Source organism: Diadema antillarum, unplaced genomic scaffold (genome assembly GCF_040938485.1).
Source record: "Diadema antillarum isolate AM-2024a unplaced genomic scaffold, OU_Dant_1.0 seq00001278_RagTag, whole genome shotgun sequence".
NCBI lineage: Eukaryota > Metazoa > Echinodermata > Echinoidea > Diadematoida > Diadematidae > Diadema > Diadema antillarum.
The window spans coordinates 554,698-576,337 of record NW_027272058.1 but is presented as its reverse complement, the minus strand read 5'-3'; the positions used below and the strand labels follow the sequence as shown (position 1 = coordinate 576,337).

The window sequence follows — 21,640 nt, the reverse complement described above, 5'->3', positions numbered from 1 at the left end:
ACCACATCCTCAAATTATGCTTTTGATCAAACACTAAAGCAGTGGTTTTGGAATCATGAAATAATGCAACAAATTATTACCAACAATCCAGGAAGGCCCTACAAAGTTAGAATGCAAAAGAGATATATAAATAGATAACCATGTATTTCCAAGACAAAGCAGGACAATGGCAATGATGGGGTTTATCAACACCAGTCCAGTAAAACACCAGACAGAACGCTGAAAGATTGATTAATATTGAATCCATAATAAAAACAAAATCAAAGACTTTCAAAGACTCATATGGTCATGCTTTCCCGTAACATTGTAATTTCCAGGAAATATTTTGGAAAAATGGAGTATTTGACGACACAGTCTTACAAGGCTCCTATAGCCCTACACCCTTAAAAATCTTCATTAGGCGTTTTCACATCAGCCCGATGTTTCGAAATAGCGCGCTATTTTCTGACTTGGGAAATAGGAAAATATCTCGAGCATGGATTCGGGCTGATGTGAAAACGCCTAATGAATTTCCTTTTTACATAGAGTAATAGTGAAAAAAAAAGTTTACCATCTGTAGAAATTTGATGCAAACACCTCGCAACCATGACTTTTTAAACAGAAAAGTAAATAAATGATAAGAATTTTTTTTTATTTGGAATGTGTATGTTATACTATTTTTGTCACAAGCCCAAGTCATGAGTTAATTACGTCATCATTTCAGAAACTTACATCACCTGGCTACGCTTTCCATTAAAATTTAATTAAATACATTTGTAATTTTTCAATTCAATAACTTCCTTCTCTTTACTATCTGAATGCACTTTACTCGTCTGACCTTATAATTAGGATGGATTGTATTATATGCTTGGAACCACCGACAGGAATTCTTCGTTTAATAGTAAACAAGACGATATCTCGACTGACCACACCCATACATGGCAGAGGAATAAATGAATTGGTAAACTATAAATCTTGAATAAAACACATATAGATTCTCTACACAGAACGTTAAACACATGTGAATTCTTCGACATCGCTTAAGCTTAAAAGTATCTATGATACCCGAGATAAAAAACTGAGTTAATTCTATGTTTGTTCGTTGATTCTAAGGCGGAATGTTTGCGAAATTTTTCGGAGCACATTTACCTGGCGTGGTCAAACACTGAGTGATGATTTTGTGGTCATCTGCTTTTCCCTTTTATCTTTCTTCGATTTGATTCTGCATTTATTTTGCTCTTTTTTTTTTCTTTTTGGCACCTATAAGCAGCTTGACAAGGCTGCACTGCACCAACAAGAAAAGCGTATTACGCAATTTTAATTCGCGATCTGGAAGGCTATCATTTTTGTTTCATTTCTTGACACCAGACACTGATTACAGTAAATATTCACAGTTAATGCCATCAATGGATGTCTGAGTAGATGACTGAATGAGACTGACTGGATTGCAAGATGATGAAACAAATATCTTATCTCTCTTAATATCCTCACTTTTTTCTCCCTTTCTCTTTCAGTGGTTGACCGACAGAATATATTCTGACTGTAATCATTGGTAATCATAATGATAGTGCTGTCAGAATAAGAAAGCGGTAAGATGAGACAATAGATGCGCTCATATGACTAAATATCCGTTTGTCGTCAGAGTCAGAAAAAAAATGATGGAAAGTCTCTAGTAGGGACTTCGTCATCATCTCTTCAGTTTTCAACTGTATTTCTTTTAATCTGTCTTCCTCACCTTCATTGCATATATTCATTGTTGCTGAATTTTATGCCTTTAGATTCACAAAGTGCAATTATCAAAAAATTCATAAGATCTCAGATCACACTTCATATATGATTAATTTTCAACGTTTTGGTAGAGTTTTAGTGCTGTTACTGTCGCCACCCAAGTCTCTACAAAGGCAATTCGGTGTCTCCGTCTTTCTGGGTGTACTTCCCCCGGATGGTGGCCTCCCGGTCATTGAAGGCGGCATTCGTGTAACTTTGATTTCCTGGCGGAGGGAGGATGAAAAACATATTTCGTTATCATATTCTTTTCTTTCTTTTTCCCAGGTAAGAAATACATGTACATACGATTCAAGCACACAGTTGTCACTGGGTAACACATGATAACACATCATACTATAATTTCATTTCACGAAGTACTATTTTTCCGTCTTTTCCAATCTTCCATTCGAAGCTATTGAAATAATGAAATTTTAAAGTCTTCAGAATGGTCCTTTCCTCCTTCTCTCTCTCTCTCTCTCTCTCTCTTTCTCTCTTTCTGTCTAAGCCTGACCCTCAGACCCACTTTACATTAGGATCGCTTTCTTTTACTCTATTTTTGTTTTTGTTTTTGTTTTTTTGGACATCTCAACCATTTCAAAACCGATTTTCATCAAATAAACCGATTTCCTCTGAGAATTGTATGCTCTGGGATATGTAATAAGTGGCTTCTAAGCATCTCGTAAATAAGTTAAAAGCTAGTGACTCGTGGACTGAGCATGACTCGTGGACCGTATGACTCGTGGCCTGTCGAGCTCGTGATGTACACCTGAGAGATTTACCTGCTGGAACGCCGTTTGGCATCCCTTGCTCTTCCCAACCACTACCGTAGCTGGCCATGGGGTAAGCCGGCTCGCCGTGCTTCGGAATATCTAGACCTGTATAAAACAAATGAAGAAAACATGATTACCAGGCTACGAAAGTGAAAGGTTTCACATTTACCAGCGATCTGATTTTAACATGATTCATTTTGATGCATTTTATTTCATTTAGGTGTTTAGATACAATGATTATGTTAATCCAGCTGAGTTTTACAAGACCAAGAGCAGCAACTCTGATGTTTCTTCCAGACTCATCTCCGAAATGTAGTTTGTACATGATTACGGCCAAAGAACAGTACTTGCACAATTGGGTACTTCTGCAGTTAAAGGCATTATTTGCCATTAATATTGCAGATGAAACAAAAACCCAAAGCAATGTTCCAAAATAGTTCTAAAATGTGAATTAGGGATAGAAGCAATCAATGTAAAAATTGTAATCAGTAATGTTGAGTATTGTTAGATACAAAACGCAAAGAATAGTTGGAATAGAATTGTTTCTAGACCAAACCGTCTACAGATATGGTTTATTGAGAAAATAATGACACTATGAATGATATCTACCTCTATTTTTATGCTTTATTGCAAAATTTTATACGGTATTATGTTTTGTGATACGTCTGGCCTACACATATGCATCAAAATTTGATAACTCAAGCATCTTTTAAATCACTGCTCCAAATGGTAAGCAATAACTTTAACCATGCAAGAGAGCATCTTTCAAGTTCAAGTTGTTTTATTTCATCTCCCACAAATTGAGGATTCAATGAAATGTTTGGGTAGAAAATAATGCAACGATTTTTTTTTTCGAGTTCGAAAAGTCAAAAGGTTTGATGCTAAGTGAAGAGACGGTCATTCGAAGCCATTTGACCAGATTCTCCCAATTGCTGCTCTACTTGTAGAGCTGCAATCCCCACACTGAACATTATAATTATCGTCAATTTGTGATATTTACACTTTCATTAGAATTTCAAACTTCTTCATAACCCAACAGAATCCAGGAAATTCAAAATATTCGAAAGTATCATTAAACGGTGTTCATTTCCTAGCTCCAGGCCTTTAAGAAAAATCAGGGAAACTACTATGTCGGTATCTAACCTTTGACCTCTATTTCCGGTGAAACTCTCAGGATTCTCGCACAATGCATGACGCCAAAGAGGACGACAGAGGTAACGGCAGCCCAGACAATGATCACCATACCACCGAGGAGGTTCCATCCGAACGCCTGCGGTTGTCATGGAAACAGAGAAAGAATCATAAGCGGGCCTCTATGGTGACTAGGATAACTCTTTAGAAGTTGTTGGATACATCTCAAATATGTCGTCAGATTGAAGATGAATTTATTATTCTCACTAACAAGAGAACAATACAAGAACAATAGGATGGGTTTGTCTTGATAAATTCTACCAATTACATGTAAATGAAGGCATCGATTATCAATCATCCCTGAGAATTACTACTTGATTTTGATACAATTTTTATTACATTATTGGGACTATAGTTTAAACATCATCACCGATAATCCTCTTAGCAGACTGTCACCGTTACTCTAACGTATAATTTTTCTAATTATATCGTATGCAAACGTTACCTATAGCCATAAGAGGAAGACTGTACAATCATTGCAGAATCCACGAAAGTGAATCTTCTTACCTCCCAAGCATCAGCGGAGAAGCTGAAGACTACACCGGTATCCCGGGCGAAAATAGGGGCCGCTAGAACACCCCAGAGTCCTCCTCCTAGATGAACTGAAAAAAAAGAGAGATTTACGGTGAAATTCCATACCACTATCAAACTGATAAGCTGACTCCAATGTGGAAACATAAAGTCAAGAAAGCATAATAGAGTGAGGAAGAGACAGAGGAACTTATAGCTTTCATAAGGTCTACACAATTATATTCATCTATGTTACATGTATACGTATATAGGGCTATAAATGACGTACGTTATCGACAAACGTATTAGGCCTACATATATTTTTTAAACCTTAATTACGGTACAAACAAATATCACCTATCTTACTAGCGATTGCATGAATCCTCAAACCAACTGCAGACAATTTGTCATTTTTTTCGTCAGTTATCGCGGTTATCACACGTTTTGCTGGGTTCGTTTCCGTTTTGTCATTTTTTTTTAAATTGGACAAAATTTTAGTCTGAATCGGCCTCTATTTATCACATTTGTTCCTGCTTGAACTTTGGGGTTAAGCCACAGTTTGGGTGTAGGCTAAGATGATAAGCCACTGTTTGATGGTTGCCCCGGAGCCCGGCCCCCTCACCCAATATGATTATAAAGGGTACGCATGCTCGTTCCCTCCCTTCTAAAGCACCCCTCCTCCAATTTCACTAGTTCCAATATTTCTGGACTCTTTATTTCCTAAATCCAGATCACTACATAATCTACCATCTATCTCAGCTGAGCTCTCATTCTATACTAGGACCAATATTTCTCACTTTAATGGAAAAATATATGATAATTAAGCTTCCAGTCATGTCCAGATCGAGTTAGGATTTCAGTAATTTGATACCGGCATCTGATAATTATTTCTAACTCCCTCAACTCCCTCGCCCCCACCCTCCTTTTTTTTTACATTTCTCCAAAGTCCAAAGAGAAAGAGGAAAACTTGAACGCACCTTTTTTGTAACATTTTCTTCTGTTTGTTTGTTTTGTTGTTGTTGTTGTTGTTGTTGTTGTTGTTGTTTTGATTTGTTCTGGGGATTTCGCTTTGGTTTCTGTTTTTTTTTTTCTTTGCTTTTCTTTTTTCCCACATATCCAGCTCGGCTTTCCCTTTACTAAAGACTTAGGGAACAAGCATGGTGTCCCTCCTTAGAATCGTAGAATGGAAGGAATAAGGTGATTTGACTGGCAGTTCCGGCTAAGATGAACATGGCATGAAAAGGGTTAAACAGACCTGCCACGGCATCTAAGGGGTCATCCACTTTAACCTTCTCCATCAGACAGCTCCAGGCTATGAAGGTTATTCCAGACACTGCCCCAACAGCCGCTGCTCCCCATGGGTAGACTGTGTTGCATCCTGCACAAATGGCGACCTGGGAAAATGCGTGGGAGCAAGCGAAATTGTCTACTATATCTGTTGAATTCCGAGTGTTTGTCTGTGTTGTTACAGTGACCACTACATGGCATGTGCATCCCTTTTAATAGAAATTAGCAACTTTTGAGCGTTACTATCTTTGTAGTTCAGGGCAACTCCGTTCAGACAGCTATTGCATAACCTATACCATGTATACTTACGGAATGCATGAGGACATTGATTTTTAGATTGGACCACAGAGCTTTGACCAGAAGAATAATCAATATTTTCTGTCTTTCCATCATTGAATTCTGTGCAATTTTCTTACAAGACTGTATTACATTAATGTACATAGACGAATATATTTCATGTAAATATGCCAACATTGCTAAATTCTTGTATTCTGTCCTCAAGATGGAATGCAGCAATAAATCTGGGGGCATTTCATGAAGCATTTTGTTCGACAAAGTTGTCGAACAAATTTGCTCTCAGCCAATCAGATGCAAGGATTTCCGTAGCTTGTAACAGTTAGTCAGAAAAATATCCGACCAAAATGCTTCATGAAATGCCCCCCTGAACTGTACTGAACTTATCAGTGCAGTTAAAAAGTAATTGAACTGCGTTTAGTTTACGACCATCTCATTTTCTTATTTATCATACTTCTTCTCCTTATCCAAGACAAAAAAAAAAACATTATGTTATGAAGAATAATGAATACACCTTACAGATGCACACACTGAGATCCCAGGTGCAAGTTTGTAGCGGGAATACACTGGCACTATGTGCACTCTGAATATAACTTCAAAAAAAATGAAAATATAATGAAGCCATTAACCCTACCATTCCAGTAAGCCCGCCGTTGATGGTGGTCAGAAGTGACCAGTAGCTTCCCTTGTAGACGACGCGTTTGATCACCATGGCTATTAAGGCGCTAAATGCTGCGGAAATGATGGTGTTGACAATAGCCAGCGCGACAATCTCACCGTCACCTTCGGCGGAGATGCTGGCCTGGGAACCACCGTTAAAGGCGAAGAAGCCAAAGAAGAGGATAAAGCCGCCCAAAGCTGTCATCTTCAGACCAACGGAAGCATAAGAAACCAATACATGACAGTATGATTATAAAAGTGGGCATGATTGCACATCGTTGGGACTCTTTGAAAACCCAAGATGTTCTATATCTTCGGCTTATCTAATGTCATTTTATTATGCTGTGTATTATTTACCATTTGCATATGAAACATAAACCCAGCTTAGCGCTTCAAAATAGTTCGAAAATGTGAGTTAGGGATAGAAACAACCAATGTAAAAATGTTAATCCGTATAATCGATGTTCAGTAATATACAGAATGTGAACAATACGTATTATAAAATTATTTCTGCGATAAATCGTCTGCAGTTATGGTCTATTGAGAAATACATAGTGACATCGTCTTATATTTCAGACTTTATTGCAACATTTTTATTATGGTAGGATGTTTTGTGATACAACTGACCTATTTATACATACTATTCAAATGCGATAACTCGAACATCTTTTAGAAATAAGAGCAAATTGCTCGGTTACTAGCCATTCATTTTACTTTTAAGGACTTTTTGAAACAATGTCGGTAGTCGAAAAAATAGACGAAAAAGAATACATAATACATGTAATATGACGTATCTGGGTTGAACGGTCTGGCACCCTAAAACGTTTGCAGAAATAATCTGAGCATGTTCCAAATGCAGAAATAGTGCGTAAAAGAGAAAAAGAATCAAGGGAGATGAAAACAAGAAAATGAAAAAAAGAAAAGAAGATGGAAATAGGAGACAAAGCAAAAGCAAAAGAAGGAGAAGAAGGAGGAGGACGAGGAAGAAGAGAAGGGGCAGAAAGGGTAATTGCAATGCAGGGTGTTTTTTTTTTTTGGGGGGGGGGGGTTAATGTGTCCAGAAAAGATTCATCAAGGAAGATGACGGAAAGAAAGATAAAAAGTAAAAGGATGAAGAATAAAACCAGCAAACGAACGAAAAGAAAAAGAAGGGGAAATCATTCGTGTTTAAATTATGAATAATATTTCTTTTTACCGGAACGGTGTGACCTTGAAGAGGATGGGACTTCCCATTCTCATCATACCGTCCGATACGGGGACCGAGGATCGCTGCCCCGACCAGTGCCGCCGTACCGCCGACACAATGCACCACGCCACTTCCAGCAAAGTCCTTTGTAGAGAAAACGATTTTTGGACGTTTTTTTCATGAGCATTCATCACCGTGACACTTCAATGGCGAGTTAATTCCCCGTCACCACCCCTTCAAGAAAGGACACTGTTTTAACAGAAACATTTCTAATTTTTCGTCATTACCACATACAATCAACATCATTCAAACACTAATAGCAGTAGTAGAATAGTCGTCATTGCCATTTTATCAACATTATTTTTTTTTTCATTAAAAAAAAATTGCAAACGTGAGACTAGAATAAGATTGTGCAAAAAGTGTCACTGCAGTATTCGGAAGAAATGTCAAACTTCAACTGAAATTTGTGAACTGATGTGAATGTGTGTGAGTTTAGGCCTATTTCACTGTAAGGAGTAGTAATCTTAGCTTATTAGGGCGTACCTGGTATGCGAGACCGTTTGGTCCGTTAGCAAGCCATCCTTCCGCTGACCACGCCCAGTGAGCGACGATTGGATATATCACTCCTGGAATATAAAAGGGAGAACAATTTGGTAAATTTTACCACTAACATGAAAAAAAAAGAAATATACTGGCTATGACCGGATCTACTACATCCATCGATGTCCACTGTACATCCGGTATGATAATAATTTGTGTGTCTACTATAGTGTCTAATGCTGAATGCAACATTATAAGGCTGACCTCCTCTTAGGTAATCAGTGGAACTTTTGTCTTTTGATGAGGAGGATAAGAGCGAAATACTAATATAACTTTCATTGCATACCGCTAAGTCATTTCTCAAGCAACATTTGCCCTCGCACGAAATGTAATCATTGAATTAAATTCGAAATCCCGTTTTTGAAGATACGAAGATTTCATTGAAGAGTTTAGTTGCAAAACGAGTTTACTCATTCTTACAACTTATTAGAAATGTTAAAATACAAAGGAAATAATAAGAAATATGGGATATTTCTTACCAGAGCGTCAAAAATATTCCTTCTTAAGCAAAAAGTGAGGAATCAATGGATCGGTCTTTATTTGCTTTATCTGATGATAAACTAACTTAGAAATGTTCAAAAATGGCGCTAAAGACGTTTTGCAATCAAACTCTTTTACCGTACAGAAAAAAAAATATATATAAGATATATATGTATAAAATGTGTATATCTTCTCTTCTTGATACACTTACCAGTAATAGCTGAAGAATAGATGAAATAGGCGCCAAATTCAGTGCGCTCAGCCATGGCGCCCGAAACGATGGTAGCGGCGGTGGCGGCAAATACAAAATGGAAAAAGAAGTGGGACAAATTCTCTGACTGCAAGCCCTCGAAGAAAAAGTACCGGTAGCCGATGAACGCGTTCGCCTGTCCCCCGAACGCAAAGGCGTAACCAATGGCCCAGTATGCAACCGCACCGATACCTGGAAATGAAATTTGGTATGTTCACAACTTCTAATACATTTTGCTAATAATGCATCCACAATGTGCCGATGATTTCGAATCGAACAATAAACAAACACACTTATGATGAAAAACTTCATATGTGTGGCTCCACGATTCATTCTGGGATTATATCTATATACGTATTTTCTCTGTCATCTACTCTGCCACTGTATTTACTTCCTCCAAAGCCATGAAAGGGATCGTATAGTTTTGGTTGAGACCTAACTTCAAAGTTTCTAACATTTTTGGGTGAGATAATGAGAAACCTCTTGAGAAATATGAAAGAGCATGTAGGTCTAATTCCAAGGGGAATTCAACATTTTATTGATGAAAATTGGTTTTGAAATGGCTGAGATACCGAGAACAGAGCAATCCTAATCAAAAGTGGGATCCACCTTTTATTACGATGGCTTTGTTTCACTTTGTTTTTGGATGAATCAGCCATTTTAAAACCAATTTTTATCAACTAAACTTTGAATTCCTCTTAGAATGGTATGCGCTGTACCATTTCACTACCGGTTTCTTGATATCTCACGAAAAAGTAAAATCTCCTCAAAACTATCATAATTATACAATCCCTTTAACAGCACAAGATATTAAAACCATTGATGGTGATGTTGCTTGCAGACAAGATATAACTGGCAACCACAGGCTTGAAATCATGATTCCATTTCGTGTTAGATGTGAAACTACGTAGTAGGCTACGTTCACATGGATTACATCATGACAAGAACACCTTTTTGTATTTGGTAAGATGGCGGGTTACCATGGTTACCAGTAACTCTGTTTCTCCTGTGAATGCGATTGAAAGAGGAAGCAAATCCCTGAAATTCAATGGAGTAATCATACCGCCTGCACGGAACAATGCAGCAGGTGAAATAATCCCGAAAGGTCCCCCGATACTCAATACTATGCTGACTTCTCAGGCATATGTGAATAGGTCTACAAGTCTCAAAGTCTGGAACTGCATGATCAAGCTTTTATACTCATTTTACGGTTATGCTGTTGTTGTTGTTTTCTGTACAAACTAAGCTCTGCCCCTGAAAAAAAAAAAACCACTTGGACGTCTTTTATATCATGAACAATAACGCTGGCTAAAATGAGCATTACCAAACTAATGTTTTGCACATTACTTTGGCTGTGTGGTAAACGCACAAATCGTAACATCTGATACATTTCATAAGAAAACATCTCAGGACTTTTCAATTGTCGTCATAACCACTTTCGATCATCTAAACAATCATCATCATCATCATATACATGTATTATGCTGACGATAATAATATCAACAACAATATCTATAATGATAATTATTAAGCATTCTCGAAGCCTGAGTTTGTTATTTTTGTTTACATTACTTTGACAGAGTTGGCGACTGTAACTGAGCAAACTTTCCATTCTCGGGTAATCAAGTACTTACACACGTCAAGCACGTTCTTCAGGAGAATGTTGGTCGTGTTTTTGGCGCGAACTGAGCCGGCTTCCAGGAAGGCGAATCCAGCCTGCATTACTGAAATACACAAAGTGCGGTTACATATTCGTGTCATAATGCTAGCAGTTGCAATGAAACTATACTGTCACAATCATACATGTTCACCGAAGTTTACATAGGGCAAATGACAAAGTTTTCATGTCGGTTCTGGAATGGTGACTATTTTTTTTTTCAGTCGCGCAGGTGTAAGACATGTTTGTGTGCATCAGCTTTTGCTTCATGGTTCCGAGTTTTTCAAGGCTGACTCAAATCAAACAAGTAGTAGAAATAGAAATGAAATTCGCATCATGAAAAGACACTTTGTAATCTTATTCCAGGTCCTCTTATCATAATGTGCCCTCCAAAGATTAAGGGTTGCCGTGTTTTGTTTTTCTTTCATTTTTTTTTTTTTTTTTTTTTGGCGGGGTGGGGGGGCCATGGCGGGGTGGGGCTGAGGGAGGTATTTAGCTTGAACTCACTCAATTAAAACAAAGATCAGTTTGACTTGCGATGGTGAAACATAAAAAATGCTTTTCTCACTCTTCGTAAACGGGTGACTCACTGTCACTGATGGCGAGTTAGCTCAATCGGAATAGCGCGTCTGCATCAAAGGACCCGGGTTCGATTCCCGAGTCCCACTGAGCAATATTGTGTGTAATCATACCGTGGTGTCTCTATAAAGAGACAAAACACTGTCCCTCGGGTAGTACTTTAAATGGAGGTCTCGTGTGTGAGAGGGTCACAGCTCAACCACGTATAAGATCATGCTTCATTTATTCCTCGCAAAGAGCAGGGTGTTCAACCCGGTGAAGCGGTCCCGCCGTTGATCCAACTATAGTAGTGAGTGGAAATTATAAATTGAGCAGGATAACTCTACACGAGTACTTTGGTTACTGTTTATGCGAATGATGGCGAATTCTTAAGCTGTAAGTAAAATCATTTCAAGTCACCCGTAAATAATTTACTACATCTAAGATCCAACACAACTAACAACTAACTATATCAGTGGAGGATTGTTGCAACCCCCCCCCCCCGCCGCTTTGTCTAAAAATGTACCCCTGACGTGCAAGACGAAGGCGTTCAAAGCATTCTATCAACTGTGTGTTCCCCTTCTCAGCCCCCCCCCCCCCCCATCACCGTGACTGCACATTTTATCTTCCTATTCGACCTCAGCAACGGACGAAAATAATGATCATTATTTACTGAGATGTGCAGTATCACGTGTTGCAATCGTGCAATGATAAAAAAAAAAGTGAACGTAATGTAGTGTCTGCGCATTCACATTTCTGGCAGATAGCCATTACAGTGGCGGATCCAGAGGGGGGCGCAACCGGCGCACGCCCCCCCCCCCCTTTAATTTTCGTTAAAAACAAAGAAAATAAAAAGAAAAAAATGAAATGAAACCCGGAAGTGGCACCAGAAATATCAGTCACGCCCCCCCCCCCCCCCTTTAGAGAATTCCTAGATCCGCCCCTGCATTAGGCAAGGTAATTAGTTCAGTTAATCTGAACAATATCATGTTCCTGTAAAACACCCTTGCTCAACCCCCGCCACCGCCCCCCCCCCCCAAAAAAGATACATAAAGAAAAAAACTGAGTAATGCAAAGGATGGGAATAGAGTTTTAGTTGAGATAACTAGAAGTCGTTTAATTATTCATTCTCTTTCCAAGCGTGCTGCGGCTTGCGTTCGTGACAACGTCTCACTTTTTATAAGTCTGAGGGTTGTATTCATTTCGAATAAAATGATACTACTGTTCATTGTGACTGAAATTCCCTCATAAAAAAGCAATAAGGTCTTCTGTCGATTCGATCCAGGGACAGTTCACTGAGGACGTGATACACGCGTGAATTGGTCCCCAGTTTTATGTTGAACTTCTGAAAGCTATTCACGTGAACGCCGATGAATCCAGACTCAGAATCGGGGGGAGAGAGAATGTTTAAGAGTTAGAGCGCAGTGAGGACAGTGTTAATGTTGTCATGTTTCCTACGACTGCACATGATCAGCACCATCTGCCCTCAATGGGTAAAACCAAGGTGGTATCTCACCAGTCCTCCTTGGTGAAACTGGTAACTGATTGCTATGATTTGCCCCCAAGCCAATTTGTGATGCTCATGACGTCGATAGGAGCATTGAGTGTTGAAAAAGAAAACCACGAGGTTTGGAATAGTTTGTGGCCGTCGAAAGAAGTATAGGGCTACCTAGCGGACTATCTCAGAGCGTGTCCTGAACTATTATTTTGTGGCAGTCGGAGGTATCTAGTAAAGATTATACCTAGCGGACTATACTGAGAGCGTATCCTGAGCTACATGCGCCTATACAAAACCGCTCTTATGGAAATTTGGGGTTTGCGACCTTCTGCCGCCAAGGGCATTGACCTGTCTTGTTGGACACAAAAAGTGAAACCAGACGATGGAAATCAATTTACCCTAATTATTCTGGTGCCTTGAATCTCTGGTGGCCAGTGAGAACCCTTGTCCACATTTACGGCGATGTTCGATCAACTGGTGCAGCTCCTGTTTAATCAATGTTTCACACAAATTAATGATCCCCATAAAGACATATGCTATATACACTTAGAAATAAATATATCCAAAAATCAATAAAGTGCACGAAAGATTCAATGTTAGTTGTATTTTGATTTCAAGTAAACCAAATTAATTATTTCAGTTCAGTCCTTAAATTTTCGGGAGGGATTCTGCTCAAGTTCCGCGGAGTTTCTAAAACGAAAGAATACGACTGCATCGCTCAAACTGTATACTTCATCATTCTTAGTTTGTAAACCTATACTCCGCAACAAGGTAGTACCTCTAAATTGGAAAAAAAAAAACAACATACACTTTGAGCTTCCAGATGAAGTTTGCTTTTCGTCGAAGAATTAATTCTTATCAACCACATCTAAATCAATTTCCATCAGACCGCTATTATCGATTTTGTTTGACATTTTCCTCCGTTTTACTCAAGTATCACAATTATTACGGGGCTAATTATGGCCCATTACACGTTAACCATATAAACCTAAAGCAACTCCCCCAAAATGTTATTGGTAAAAACAAAACGTTTCCCTCAAGTAAGGACAAATGAAATCCTGACAAACGTAGTGAATTTGTCCAGGAAGATGATACAATCGAACAGGCAATGATCGACATGCCGAAAGCACTACTCTGCACGCTGTTCAGACCAAGAGAAAGCATGATTTACTCAATCACAAAAGATGGTGTCTCGCAAATATAATATGACTCTGGCGCTTTTTCATTGTCGTCTGATGGATTATATTTTTGTTCATGCTCGATCCCGACATTGACCGACCTTTGATCGCTTGTCCTCAAAGTGACTTTGTTGAGAAAAGAGATGGCACACGTGTTTGTATAGCAGTAACAGACAGAGACAGGGGATAATATAAATATGAATATAAATGTAAATATAAATAAATAAATAAATAAATATCAATACATACATATATGTATATATATATATATATAATAAACATATATATATATACTAATCTATATAATATATACATATGTATATATGTATATACTCAGCATAAAAAGAAAGTAAACACTTTTTCGAGGTCATATTTTTCATAGAAGATTTTTATGAAAATCAAAGTTTTTTATATCATATTGAAGGGAATTTAAATGGCTATATAACTAATAAGTTAATTAAAAAGAAAACGTTACGCATGAGTGAGCACATTCGTTTTTGTTCTCCAAGGCGCAAAATTAAAAATTGCAAAAACTGACATGTTCTCTTTCATTGCAAGTGCCCTTCACGATAACATTGACAACAAAAGACCAGTTTAACACAATGAGAGACATGAATGAAATAGGAAAATAAGTTTTTGTTCTCTTTATCTCTTTATAACCTCTAAGAAAAACGAAGTGGGGAACTAAAGGGGAAAAATAAGAATTGTCTGTCAAGTCAAACTTCAAATGACATAGGGAATAATAAGCATAAAGATGATTAAATGAGCAGAATTTCTTTATCTATTTCTTTTAATCTAGTGATTTAAGAATCCATGAGACAATTTCAAGAACCAAACATTATTTACAATTTCCTAATTTGAAAAAAAAAGCTCAAATTTGTACCATTTTTGTTATTACTTCTTCTCTTATTTCATTTGAATTTTGATTTGACATAAGATGCTTTATTTTCCTCCATTATTTTTAGCCTTCATTGATCTTTTGGGCTTTAAGATATCATAGAGATCAAAGGTTTAGTTTTTCAACTGAATTCATGTTTCTTTTTGTGTGAAATTTGTTGTTTGTTCTTATTGTTCTATGGAAGAGCACATACGCATGAATGACAACTTGTTCAGTTTTGCAATTTTTACTTTTGTGTCCTGGAAGAGAAAAACAATGGTGTTCACTCATGCGTAAAGTTTCCATTTATGTTGACCTACCAGGTTAATAGCCAATTAAATTACCTTCAATATGGTATATAATACATTAGCTTTCAGCCAAATATTCTATGAGAAATCTAAATGTTTACTTTCTTTGTTTTTGCTGAGTGTATATGTATATAGAGAGAGAGAGAGATGACTTGAAAGAATTAGAAAGGTAAATGAATAACAAGTTGACGGTGAGGGCAGAGGAAATTTCAGCGAATATGAGATAGAATGGAATTATATAAATCAGTGTAGAATAATGAGATTGCTTAAATCTTAAACCTGAGTATAATGTCTACATTACGGGAAGTTTACACTTCAGACAGAATGCTTTACATATATCGATGCAGTTTGCATATTTTCCATTACACCGAGTTTGACTTGGACCATGTTTACACTATGGCCTTGTTTCATTGCAACATGTTTCGGCAAATCTAATCATCTTATATATTGAATACAATATATATGTAAATATATTATATATCACTTCTGGAATCTATCTTTCAAAATAAATGTGCGCAAACACATAGTTTATCTAAGCACATATACTTCATGACATTAAGGTCAATGATTCTCAATGAAGACATATTATGCAGAGCTTGCGTCCAAAAGGCTCTACATCCACCATTTTCCAATTGATTTAGCGTCTTTTCGTTGCAAGTTCCTCATAATACACCGTAAATGTTCACGTGTATGCAAATTGGTTGCATTTTGTTTACATCCCAAGCCCTTAATTGAATAAGACCTGTAAAAAGGATCGAAAGCTTGGCAGCAATAAAAGGCACTTAGATAACAACTGCAACGTCTGCTAGCACATACGAACGATTTCGAACAACTGAAGATAATCAATAATTATGACAGAAAAAAAGATCAATAAACGTATGACGACAGATTTACTCTGGGCAACTTTAAGTTTCCGTCATGTACAAGATATTCTTCTTAGATCTTCTTTGATATTTAATCAAAATGTATGATAATCTAGTGAAATCCTTTACCTCTCGTAACTACAAATATGATACGTGATGCGTCGGTCAGGTAGATTATAATAGTTTGGTAGATCGATGATAAATAAATGACTGTAAACAGATAGTTATAAAACATGGAATGAGTGGGGTGAACGCGTTTCAACATGGTCTGAACGTGCTCACACGTCGTGACAAATTAGTTCTATAGTTATGAAGGTATAGAGTATACTCCTTTGGGCTTTGCAAAAGTGAATGATCGAGATCAGCATACCGGGCTAAGAATATACAAATGTATGCATTTTAACTTTACTTACAGAAAATGATGCAGGACATAACGAGGAGAAAGAAGGAATCCATGTTGGCCTGAAGTGCTCTCAACTGCCCCGTCATCTCCGCCAAAGTTAAATTCGACATCTTGAAAGAATTCGCAGAAACCAGAGCTGCGACAACCGCACAACTCCACGAAAACCTGGGAGAAACTTTGCCGAAGTTTAGTAACTAAATCCGATACCTCTCTTGTCTTCTTCTTCTCTTTAATTTCTCTATTTCTGTCTTCTTCTCTGTACGTCTTTCTGTCGTTCGAATCTATCTAGGATGAAGTTGTGTCTGGATATCTTTAAACAAAAAAGGTAGTTTAATTTCAAGGTACGCCGTCAAATATTCGAGCGTTTTCGTTTCAATGATGTAACATCAACATAAAGCCGCTGCAAACGACAAGCATGACAAGTTGAGGTGGATGTACTGGTTCTCGGAGGAACTCAGAGGAGACTATGGCTAATAACACGAGACGACCCCGGCTAGCAATGGGTTCAGTGTTCTCCTAGACCGGTTCAGATTCGGGTTTTCAGCGAGATCAACTAACCATGACGAGGATTCACAAAGAGTGAGAGAAAGAGAGAAATATTACGAGATGGTACCTTTCCAGTGTCACGCGTGACTGCTAAAAGGAAGAATGGCGGCGGAGACGATTCCATGTGAAGGTCATATTGATGCTTACTTTTTTTGCACTATCAAACAACTTTGTGAGGCACGCGTGTTGCCTGTATTTTAACTTGTGCTTGCACGCACTTCGGCGCATCGGACCGCTAAGAGCCGGACGGTGTTATGTTGTCACGTGCAGACGAATCGGTTCCAATTCAAGCTAGCGTGACAAAACCGTAGCATATAATAGTACAACAGACCAGTGTAGACTACATAATAAGCGACATTGTCAATAGACGCTCCCAACACGAGCTGCTGCAACATGTTAGTGTTTCTCAAGACTGTTTTAAACGAAAAAAAAAAAAGAAAATATCATAAAGGGAATTCCACAAAAATTCACTTTTCTATCATAATGAAAAAGCACTTGACTAACCGCTTTCAGAAGGCAGGGGGATATTATTGCTACCCTTAACATATATGTCAGTATTTAGTTGATAGAATGTGTAATTGTCATGAAAAATTAATTTTGGTGGAAGTCCCTTTATATTTTCTTTATATTGTTGTCCACACATGACATCATAACCTCTTGTAATCTCCTCTTTCAGCGGTTCCAACACCAAAACTTTAAGAATTCATAACTTTTGCATCGATTGTCCGATTTTCCTCAAACTTTCACTGGTGTGTTCTACTAATGTTGTTACCTTCACTCAATCCACATTTCTCTTGGGGTTTTGGTTTCCTTTAAATCACTACAGAACCCGACAGCGCAAGTGATTGTCGCAGGTACCAATCTTTGAAGCACGCTTTCTTTCCCTATTGTTGTCTCTTTGGGCGCTTATATACCTATAGATCCACTGCCAATTTTAAGTTTGTGATAATCTCGAGAAATATCCAACTAAAGTAGAAACAAGAGCTCGAGGCAAATGATGAATTTACAGAATATAGTGATTTTGTAAATGTCTGGCCCAAAAGTGATCTCCAGACAAATAATATTATGGAAATTAGATGAGAGGACGATATCACCTCACTGTTTACGTATAACTACGCTCACCCGACTCCACATCAGATGACGTACCAAAGGTTAAACCAAAATGGGCAATTGCTTATATCATGTTCATGCGAGTACACTTCTTTGGAATAAAAAGAACAAAATCCATTAGACAATTGGGAAAACTCAGTGAAAATCACATTTTATCATTTTTCACAATTTTTTTTTTTACACACGAGTAGTGTGTTTTGTTCGGTATTCCCTATCTATATCATTTCATATCTAACGTCTTTTACTGCTTTGAAATATTCTGTGGATAAATTGCTCATTATTATGTAATAAATTGAAATAATATGTAGGCATATACACGGTGTATCATACACACACACACATATATATATATATATACATATATATGCATCTATTTAGTCATTCATTTAGTCATTCTTGCATACATTCATTCACTTATGTGCGTATGTGTGGGTGGGGACGGGAGAGTGCCAGTGTGTGAAATATTGCGCATGAATTACTTTATATTTGACTATTCAATGGTATAGTGATTACTGTGACAGTATCATGCTTCGGTCAGTGTAATAAGTTACATGTTTTTGAATATTCAACGTGCGTTTGCCAGCATTACGTGTCGTTGCTTTCTGCTTGGATTGCTTTAACCTGCAGCTTTCACCGGGTGATTATACGTAGCAAATTGCGTAATAATTAGGGTTCGCAAGTGCCTCAAATTCCAATACTAAAAAGTTGTAAAAGAAACGAAGCGCTGTATATAGGGCGAGATGCACCGTGCAATCTTGTGTGGCCGTCGGACAGACGACTGGTTTTTCAGGTACTTAATTGCCTTGTATTTAGTGGCACCGTCTTGCTCCAGTACGCCAATTTTGTCTTTAAAGGGGATGGCTAGATACTGATCAGTGGGAATGCTGGGGGATGATTGTTCCAGTCCTTGTGGGATTCATTTAAGGGTTCGTTATATATCTATTGTTATGTGAAAATTATTTGCTTCAGAATGGTCACATATTCAAGTAATGTGCAGTTTAAAGGGATAGTACAGTATTGGTGGAGATGAGAATTGGGCTTTTAACTTTTCGCGAGATACCAAGAAAACACTTATAAAATAGTACAGAGCATACCGTTTTAAGAGGAATTCAAAGTTTATTTGATGAAAATCGGGTTTTGAATGACCGAAACATCCAAAAACAAAGTAAAACAAAGCGATCGTAATAAAAGGTGAGACCCACACTTTACTAGAGTCGCTCTGTTTTGGCTATCTCAGCCATTTCAAAACCAATTTTCATAAAATAAGCATGCAATTTCTCATGGATTTACATGCTCTTTCATATTTCATAAGAGATTGCTCATTATCTCACCAAAAAACGAAATGTTAGAAATCTGAAATTATGTCTCAACCAAAACTACACGATCCATTTAACATGCCTAACGGCAATCGAAGGTGTCTATACTCAGACTGGTTTCCATGCATCAAGAATGACGTCAAGGCCCCTTTGCGCGCTCAAGGCATAACTTTCTCTCGAGTTTGTCGAGGGGAAACACCCATTCATTCGGCATCCATGGTGTAGGCTAATACAAGTCAGTGCATGACTGAGCAGGTTGCTCTCCTATTTGCACAATAAAGATACAATAGACCCTTCACAAACAAACATCATGCCATCCGTAGATTCTTCAGCGCTATTTTCGGTATGCCGGGAAACTTGCAGCCAACTTAATACTTTGGAACTTGACGGTTAAAGTTTGAATTCTATTGGACGTAAGGGAAGTTGTGGAATCAAATTTCGTAATGCTTGTATGCAGATCAATTCCAGTCTTGCCGAGTAAGACAATTAGGCCTACATCCCTCCGTTGTGTTTGCTCGCAAAAGAAAAAGAAATGTCAGTAAATAATACAAATGAATATTCAAACGATTGATAGCATCTAAGTGCCATGTTTCAATAATATTAAACTTAGCAATTATACAGTTTCTTTAATTTATTACAATTTATAAGTATTGTATTCCTTTTGCATCTGCCAAGTAACGAAGTATTTTATTCACCTGCTCCCTTCCATTATGCTCCATGTAGGCAGGAAATCGTTTTTATATAGTTGCTGCTAGGTTGGGCAAGTCTCCGTCAAAATTTGTAGTTGCTAAAGGGCAACTTTTGTTAACATCAAGCATGCATAAAAGCTTAGGACATTACAGAACCGGTCTAAGAAACGCCATTCACTTATCAGCATTGCTCTTTTTTGTTTGAGTGAAAAAGAAAAAGAGATGATGATATACTGTATAATTACATGTACTGTACAGTTCATTTGTATTATATGACTAATATTTCATTTCGAAATCTGATCTATAATCTCATTATCGAGTCTAAATGAACCTTTAAACTTTCTTTTCTCTCTAAATTTGCCTACGCATATTTTTGTAGTAACTACGGAAGAGCCCTTTATTTATGTGACTCCTTCTGAAGGCAAGGGAAATCGCATTATATTTGGTAATGAATCAAGGGGATATGTGCACTCAGAAAATAAATTTCCTGCATTTCTACTTGTATTTTCTTTGTATCGCTCCACAACTGTGATATCCAACTTGGAGTTGTCTCTGTAAATGATGAAAGCATATTATGCACGGGTATTGGCTGAAAAGATTTCATAACTTTTGGACGGATTGTCCAAATTTTGGCAGACTTAAATGGCGCGTTTTGTTATACTTCACATTATGCATAAAATGAAACCACACGTGCTAAGGGCTACATTTTTCCTTTAAATCACGTACTGTCGATCCAGCCATATACAATCGCAGTAGCAGTATTTCCAGGTGACAACTCGGTGATCATTAATTTTCATACCACTGGTGATCAGCGCGCACTATTTTCACGGCAGAAAGTTATTGGGCTGAAGTTATTGTCATTGTCTTGATACAACCACTTTGCAAAGAGAGATGGTACGTCTTTGCTGGGTATCAACCTGGAATGTCGCCAGTAAAATGATGAATAAAGATGAAGATCAAGATATACATACATTATACCCATTGAAAATAGCGTTATTTTCTAAACAGATTGTTTGCTCATTGATTTTGTTCTTTTTCAAATAAAAATTGAATAAAGAAATAAAAGAAAATATCCACTTTAATCTTAGTTTTGTTAAAAGGAGTAGAAGTATTGAACACAAACTCAACCAAGTCACACCTCACACACCCTTTATTTTGCTTTTTAAGTGTCTGTATTTTATGAAATATATTCAGTAAGGAGAGGACATGACATAAGTTGAAGAAGGAAAACATTGTAAAATATAACAAATTAAACAAACCTTTCAAAATACTAAAAGGAAAAACACTATTATAGTACGTGAACATTAATGCCAGTACCAGTACGAATACCAGAGTCTTGTAAACGTAATAAGTATTCGAAATAATTCTCATTCATCGTGAGACAATCTGAGTAAACTGAGTAACGAAGTAAAAATCACAGCCTTATCAAGAGCGGAAAAAGGAATACCTGAACAGTTTTGTATAAAAATATTCTAACATCACAAGGTCAAAAAGAAGCTTGCATTTGAAAAATGAGATAGAAAAATAGATTCTTCTCAATAATAACCTGTAAAGAAAAATATCGTACAACAAGAACAAGGTAAACCAACTTTTTTTTTCAGTCTGTGGTAGGTCATAACATCAAGGTTTATACTAATCATGTAGTTTGACAATAAAAATAAAG

General features: G+C 37.4%; 1 protein-coding gene across 1 annotated transcript; it reads right to left on the bottom strand.

The window, feature by feature from the left end:
• Positions 1 to 1,872: 1,872 nt before the first annotated feature.
• LOC139745582 (putative ammonium transporter 1) lies at positions 1,873 to 16,378 on the bottom strand. Its single transcript, XM_071655975.1, has 11 exons — positions 16,327 to 16,378; positions 10,609 to 10,698; positions 8,936 to 9,166; positions 8,188 to 8,270; positions 7,654 to 7,788; positions 6,433 to 6,663; positions 5,473 to 5,611; positions 4,215 to 4,309; positions 3,660 to 3,786; positions 2,526 to 2,621; positions 1,873 to 1,970 (listed from the first exon to the last, which is right to left on the bottom strand). The coding sequence occupies exons 1-11, from the start codon at positions 16,367 to 16,369 to the stop codon at positions 1,873 to 1,875; spliced, it is 1,368 nt and encodes a 455-aa protein (XP_071512076.1). The 5' UTR covers positions 16,370 to 16,378.
• Between the last annotated feature and the right edge of the window lie 5,262 nt (positions 16,379 to 21,640).

Coding starts and splice junctions, on each gene's coding strand:
- LOC139745582 (XM_071655975.1), bottom strand. CDS start 16,369: ATGGATTCCTTCTTTCTCCTCGTTATGTCCTGCATCATTTTCT. Junction 4,310..5,472: donor CCCCTTAGATGCCGTGGCAG/GTCTGTTTAACC, acceptor CTTTTTTTTCAG/TTCATCTAGGAGGAGGACTC. Junction 2,622..3,659: donor ACCGGAAATAGAGGTCAAAG/GTTAGATACCGA, acceptor TGTTTTATACAG/GTCTAGATATTCCGAAGCAC.